A 7,133-nucleotide genomic window follows, 5' to 3' on the forward strand; every position below is an offset into this window, starting at 1 on the left:
AATTTAAAAAAAAAAAAATCAGACCAAACCGTTTAGACCGTAGACCAGACCAAATATTAAAATCACAGTTTGATCCAGTTTAATTTGCGGTTTAAACCAAACTCTGTTTAACCTGACATCATCTTTTATTTATCTTTTATATCAAATTCACTTCATAATTTAACTTTATTTTCCACTACAATATTTACCCTCAATATATAAGATACTTCTATCGCTAAAATTCTATTGTTTTGTTGAACATAGGAATTTGAAATTAACACATGATGGTGAAATTATCGACATGCTCTTGGTAAATTAAATTCCTAACATTTTTATGTATTAGTTTTAAAAAGTATAATTTTAATCCACCAATAACCACGCAAGCTACTACACTAAATATGTGCCTAAATAATACATATCTAATAACATCTCTGTTAATTATGTTTAGTATTCCCGCCATCTTAAGTTAGTTGCTACATATTACTTTTTAAGTTGTTTCAAATTAATTGCTATATTTTTATATTAGAAATATTATCCTCACCTATATATTAATGTAAAAGAAAATGGCAAAGAGTGGAGTTGAAATATTCCGTATACTAAAAAGTGATTATTCGTTTTCTAATCAATAATATTTATTAATGTTTATTTAGAGAGTATTGTTGTATTAGAAGCTCAATCACTCTAGCCTGTCTTGCATTAGATCGTTTTACTGTAAGGCGATATCATAACAAGAAGCCTATAAGCAAAGTTTTAATTATTAGGCTATTAAATCTATATATGAGGTGTGTCTCACTGTGAGACCGTGTGCAATCAATAATATTTATTCAGAGAGTAGTGTTGTAATAGAACCATGGAGTAACTATTTATGACCAATTTATTTATAAATAGTATTACCTTGGCCAGTATTTACTATTTAGGGCATCCGAGGTAACCGATCGCCTAAGACTCCTTCGAATTTAAGGGGCTTTAAATATAATTGTGCTATTTAGACTCAGTTTTGAGCAACACTTTTTAATTGATTTATTTATAAACTTTTTTTATATTTAAAGTAAATAATGCTGAATTATTTTTCTTGAAATAATTTTTTTTTAACTTTTAAGTTTTAATATAATAAATGACCCAATTTTAAAAGACATAAAAAAAATAGAACCTCTAAAAACTTTGCTCCTCCCTAAGTATTAGTTAATATATTTCCAATAACATAAATATTCTTACACCAACTAGTAAATATAAATACTTTTAACTAGTAGTTTAGAAATAAAATATAAATTAAAATTTCAGAAATCTTAACATTATTTTTTTAAAAAAATAATAATTACAAAAGTAAAAAAACGTAACCTCCCTTCCTCTTCCATGTTCTACGACAGTTACTCTTCAAAAATATCCCGCCTTTCTATTTATTCTTTCACCTCTCCAACCCCCCCAAAAAAAAAACCTCTGACAACTGTCTTTCCCCTGTTCTTCCATATATTCTCTACTCCATTACCATCTGTCCATTACATTTCTCATCCTCATTTCCATTCCCAAAATCCCAATCAAAATCCAATCAAAATGAGGGAAATCTTGCATATTCAAGGTGGGCAATGTGGTAATCAAATCGGGTCTAAATTCTGGGAAGTTATTTGTGATGAACACGGTGTTGATAAAACGGGTAGATTCAATAATTCTGATGGTGCTGGATCACCTGATATTCAATTGGAACGTATTAATGTTTACTTCAATGAAGCTGCTGCTGGTCGTTATGTTCCTCGGGCTGTTCTTATGGATCTTGAACCTGGTACCATGGATAGTATCAGATCCGGACCTTTAGGTCAAATATTTCGCCCGGATAATTTTGTTTTTGGACAATCTGGTGCTGGGAATAATTGGGCTAAAGGGCATTATACTGAAGGTGCTGAACTTATTGACTCTGTTCTTGATGTTGTTCGTAAAGAAGCAGAGAATTGTGACGCCCTTCAAGGTATTTTTTTTGATTTTTTGATATTTTGTTTCCATTTTTAAATGATTCCTTTGATATTTTTATGTTCTACTGTGATTTAATTTCTGGGTTTTATGTTAGATTTAATAAATAGATCAGTTTAGCCTAATAATTAACTTGCTTTAATTGCTATACCTTACACAATTCAATATTAACTGGGTTTTTAGCAAAATGATTCTGTTCATCTAGATTCATCATGCTTAATATGTATGATTATGTTTTAATGTAATTTTGATGGTCAATACATTTGACATTCTGGGTTTATCAATTTTTTGTTTTTATGTGATTTGATTTCTGGATTTTATCATGTTATGCTGAATTTTATATATAGATCGATTAGTCTGTTAATGAGGGGCTAATCCAGGATCTTATCATAGCATAGAGTAAACATCACATCTGCAAATGTGCTTAATCAACTCGCCTACCATCCTTCTTGTGTTATATACAACACAAGTCAATATAATAATAGTTTGTCTCTTGAGAGATGAGGTAAGAACACCTCCAATAACTACCAATTACACATATTGATTACATAAAAATAGCGGAAATAACCCGAATAAATTAATTCACCAAATTTATACTTAGCACCAATTTAACACACTCAAATATCGCCAATAAATCACAATAAAAATCAGCAATTAAACAAGATAAAGCAAGTAATAATCAAGGGCGAAGACACAAGATTTTTACGTGAAGAGTGAAAACCACGGGACTTTAGGAGTCCACCCAAAATTCTCTTATTATGATGAAAAAGAGGTTATAAAAATCCAATCCAAGTTCTCAAAAGGGTCCTCAAACTACCTAACAACAAACAACCATAATAAGCTACAATTGAGGAACAAAAGAGGAAGAATTCACCCAAAACTGCAGGTTCTGTCCACAAGCCGTAAGGTTTCTCTGCAAAGGATGGGACCCAAAAACCCAACTCCCCCTCGCGACTATGTCGAGGTAATTGCCATCCCGGCAATCTCACGGAAAATTTCAAGCTTCCCACGAAGTAAGGCCTTAGTCATCATATCGGAACCATTGTCATTGGTTTGAATATTCTCCAAAGCAAGTGATTTTGCATCAAGTACATCACGAATTCAATGATACCTCACATCAATATGTTTCGACTTTGCATGAAAGATGGAATTCTTAGCAAGATGAATTGCACTTTGATTGTCACAAAACAACAAATACTTCTTTTGAGTGAAACCAAGTTGTCGGACAAATGCTTCATCCAAAGCAATTCCTTTCATGCCTCAGTCGAAGCAATGAACTTGGCCTCTGTAGTAGACAAAGCAACACATTTTCGTAGTCTAGACTGCCAAGCTACAGCTCCCCCTGCAAAAGTGACCAAGTAACCCGAAGTAGACCTTCTCGAGTCAATATCACCAGCCATATCAGCGTTTGAGTAACCCACAAGGATAGGCTTATCACTCCCATAACATAACTTCAAATCCGCAGCGCCTCACAAGTATCTCAAAATCCACTTCACAGCATTCCAATGCTCTTTATCGGGATTAGACAAGAACCTATTAAACAAACCAACTGCATGTGCTATATCAAGCCTCGTACAAACCATAGCGTACATCAAACTACCCACGACATATGCGTAAGGGATATGTCGCATAGCTTCCTTCTCTTCAACAGTGGAAGGACTTTGTTCAGCATTCAACTTAAAATGCAAACCAAGAGTTGTACTCACTAGCTTTGCTTTATCCATATTAAAACGTTGAAGAACTTTATGAATATATGCTTCCTGTGATAACCGCAATTTTCGAGCCTTTTGATAACGAATAATCTTCATGCCAAGAATGTTCTTCGCGGGCCCAAGTTCCTTCATGGAGAACTTCTTGCTCAACTGTTGCTTCAAGCTAACAATATGATCAACATTCTGCCAACAACAAATTTCTTTTGAAAAACACAATGGTCCATAGCAGACTTCTTGAAGCCTTGCTCCACCATAAAAGATCAAAATTGCGATACCATTGCCTTGGAGCTTGTTTCAAACCATACAAGCTCTTCTTCAATTTGCACACATAATCTTCTTTTCCCTTAACTTTGAAACCCTCTGGTTGTTGCATATAAATTTCTTCCTGAAGGTCACCGTGAAGGAAGGCAATCTTCACATCAAGCTGCTCAATCTCTAAGTCAAGGCTAGCAAATAAACCCAAAACAACTCTAATAGAAGACATTTTGACAACTGGTGCAAAAATTTCTTCAAAGTCTACACCTTTCTTGTAGACCCAACGATTCCTCAAAGCCTTTTTACCCTTAGGTAGTTTCACAAGGTCATAAGTGTGATTCTCGTGCAATGAACCTATTTCATCTTTCATTGCTTCCATCCAAAGCTCCCTGTCATCACTTTCCATGGCTTCCTCAAATCATTCAGGTTCTCCCTCATCGGTCAAGTAAATATATTCAGTAGAAGGATACCTAGTAGAAGGAATATGACCTCTTTCGGATCTTCTAACAGGAGCATGAGGTGGCTGGTCTTCAGGGTGATCTTGATGATCAACTTCTTCAACATTATCATTATCAGCGGGAATATTAACCTTAGATATGTTATATGAAAGGTGGGAAAAAAACACTTATACCCTAAGCTTCCCAAAGAAGCTAAAATACTAACCCCACATGAGTTATAACAAGTGGACATTTGGGCTCCACATAAAATGGTTTCTCCACAGGAACCCAAAAACCCAACAATTACATTATCTTTAATGCTTACACATCGTATTCTTAATGCTAATTACATTATCCTTAATGCTAATTACATTATCCTTAATGCTTACTTATCGTATTCTTAATGCCTGCTTTCAATAACTTAAATGTCTACTTACATCATTCTTAATGCTTACTTACAATATTCTAAAAAATATATAATAGGCCGGTCCAATTAGAGATGGTTTCTCAAAGAGACCGTCTCTTATAAAGAATTTGTGTATAAATAAAGGTTTGTAGTTAGATGAGGCCCGAACTTAGATTTTCTTGCTCTAATATTTATGATCTTATTTTAATGTAATTTTGTTGATCATAGTATATGATATTCCGGGTTCATTCATTTTTTTGAGATTTATTCGATAGTAGAAAATCAAGGTTTAAGATCTTTTAGTTATTAATGGTTATTAATTTTGTTGATCATAGCATAGTTGTGTGTTTTTTAATTTGTTTATAACAAATTTGATTATTTTTGTGATGATCTGTAATTGTTGAAGGTAAAAATTTTTATGAAGTATTATTAAGGTAAATAGGAATATATATTTACAGGATAAGATTGTGTATACATGAACTCTCAAATTCTGTTTTGTTGGCCCACTTATTGAAATTGAGCCAATGAAATATATTGATCACTAGTAGTTGGTGGATTAGGTTCTATAGTTTATGTGTGAAAATTCATTGCTACAAAGTCGATCATTTTTGGATATACTTCATAACTCTTTTTTGGTAATTAAGGCAAGTGATCTCCTTTGGAATTTGAGAACTTACATATTTAGAAGTTTCCTTATCTGAAAGTGTACTTTAATGCTTCAGACTTTTGAGAACAAATCAGATTTTGTGTGTTGACTTTTTTCAAGACTAAAAAAGATGGAGTAGGCCTTTCGGTTTGACTTGTTTGGAAAATGCTTTTAAACCAAAAAGGATTATTTAATTTACTGATATTCTAGGTATGTTTTGAGTGTACATCACTCTGAGTTCACTTAAGACTTTGAATTATTTGATGACAGGTTTCCAGGTATGTCACTCACTTGGAGGAGGTACAGGTTCTGGTATGGGAACTCTCTTAATATCAAAGATTAGAGAGGAGTACCCCGACAGAATGATGCTTACCTTTTCGGTTTTCCCTTCTCCGAAAGTTTCTGACACCGTCGTTGAACCCTACAATGCTACTCTTTCTGTTCATCAATTGGTTGAAAATGCTGATGAATGCATGGTTTTGGACAATGAGGCTCTCTATGATATTTGCTTCAGGACCTTGAAGCTCAGCAACCCCAGCTGTAAGTGTTTGATCTCAAATGATGATTATTAGTTCTTATTGTTCAATTAGGATGTCGACCCGTCTAAATGGTCAATTAGTTCGTTTTTTTGGTTGAGTTAATTCATGATCAATCATAATTTGTGTATTTGATGTCTGGTTGGCATCACAGTTGGTGATCTCAACCACTTGATCTCGGCCACAATGAGTGGGGTGACATGCTGTCTCCGATTCCCTGGTCAACTCAACTCCGACTTGAGGAAGCTAGCGGTCAACCTCATTCCATTCCCTCGGCTCCATTTCTTCATGGTGGGTTTCGCCCCACTGACTTCTCGTGGGTCTCAGCAGTACGTCTCCCTCACAGTCCCTGAGCTGACGCAACAAATGTGGGATGCGAAGAACATGATGTGTGCTGCTGACCCGCGTCATGGTAGGTACCTTACAGCTTCTGCCATGTTTCGTGGTAAGATGAGCACCAAAGAAGTAGACGAGCAGATGATCAACGTCCAAAACAAGAACTCGTCTTACTTTGTAGAATGGATCCCTAACAATGTGAAGTCGAGTGTGTGTGACATCCCACCGACTGGTTTAAAGATGGCTTCCACATTCGTAGGGAACTCCACTTCCATCCAAGAGATGTTTAGGAGAGTGAGTGAGCAATTCACAGCTATGTTTAGGCGCAAGGCTTTCTTGCATTGGTACACCGGAGAAGGAATGGATGAGATGGAGTTCACAGAGGCAGAGAGTAACATGAATGATCTTGTGGCTGAATATCAACAATACCAAGATGCAACTGCGGAATACGAGGAAGATTACGAAAACGAGGAAGATGGTTACGAGAACTAGACATACACTCTTGTCATTCATATGCTTATCTTTTTCAGTTTTTACCTGCATTATATTGTATCAATTTGTTCTTTGTCTGTCATTGTTTTAAAAGCTTGGATTTGAGTATGTATCTCTTGTATTGACTGAAATGGTATTGAATTTTGCATCATAAGTGTTTTTGAACATATCATTTATCTCTTCTATGTTGAACCCAAACAGGCAGGACACCGGCAGTGGATCATTAAAACTTCAAAAACTACTTAATGATAGATGTAATTCTTCAAGTGTGATAAAAGCTTTAAATATATAGGACTACTCCTACTTGCTGTTATATATATTATTTGATCTTTCTCCATTTGGTCAAGTTTTCGACTTAAGATTCAAATCCTT

At 34.8% G+C, this 7,133-nt stretch overlaps 1 protein-coding gene across 1 annotated transcript; it reads left to right on the forward strand.

Annotated features, from left to right (window-relative positions):
• Positions 1-1,352: 1,352 nt before the first annotated feature.
• Positions 1,353-6,912, forward strand: LOC130798971 (tubulin beta chain-like). The gene is made up of 3 exons (XM_057662060.1): positions 1,353-1,939; positions 5,668-5,937; positions 6,088-6,912. The coding sequence occupies exons 1-3, from the start codon at positions 1,531-1,533 to the stop codon at positions 6,759-6,761; spliced, it is 1,353 nt and encodes a 450-aa protein (XP_057518043.1). The 5' UTR covers positions 1,353-1,530; the 3' UTR covers positions 6,762-6,912.
• Positions 6,913-7,133: the final 221 nt, after the last annotated feature.

This window comes from Amaranthus tricolor, chromosome 13 (assembly GCF_026212465.1).
Source record: "Amaranthus tricolor cultivar Red isolate AtriRed21 chromosome 13, ASM2621246v1, whole genome shotgun sequence".
In the NCBI taxonomy this organism is placed as follows: Eukaryota; Viridiplantae; Streptophyta; class Magnoliopsida; order Caryophyllales; family Amaranthaceae; genus Amaranthus; species Amaranthus tricolor.

Excerpts from the sequence above, each read along its gene's own strand:
- LOC130798971 (XM_057662060.1), top strand. The coding sequence starts at position 1,531 with ATGAGGGAAATCTTGCATATTCAAGGTGGGCAATGTGGTAATCAAATC. Across the intron at positions 1,940-5,667 it reads GAATTGTGACGCCCTTCAAG|GTTTCCAGGTATGTCACTCA; the intron begins GTATTTTTTTTG and ends ATTTGATGACAG. Across the intron at positions 5,938-6,087 it reads GAAGCTCAGCAACCCCAGCT|TTGGTGATCTCAACCACTTG; the intron begins GTAAGTGTTTGA and ends TTGGCATCACAG.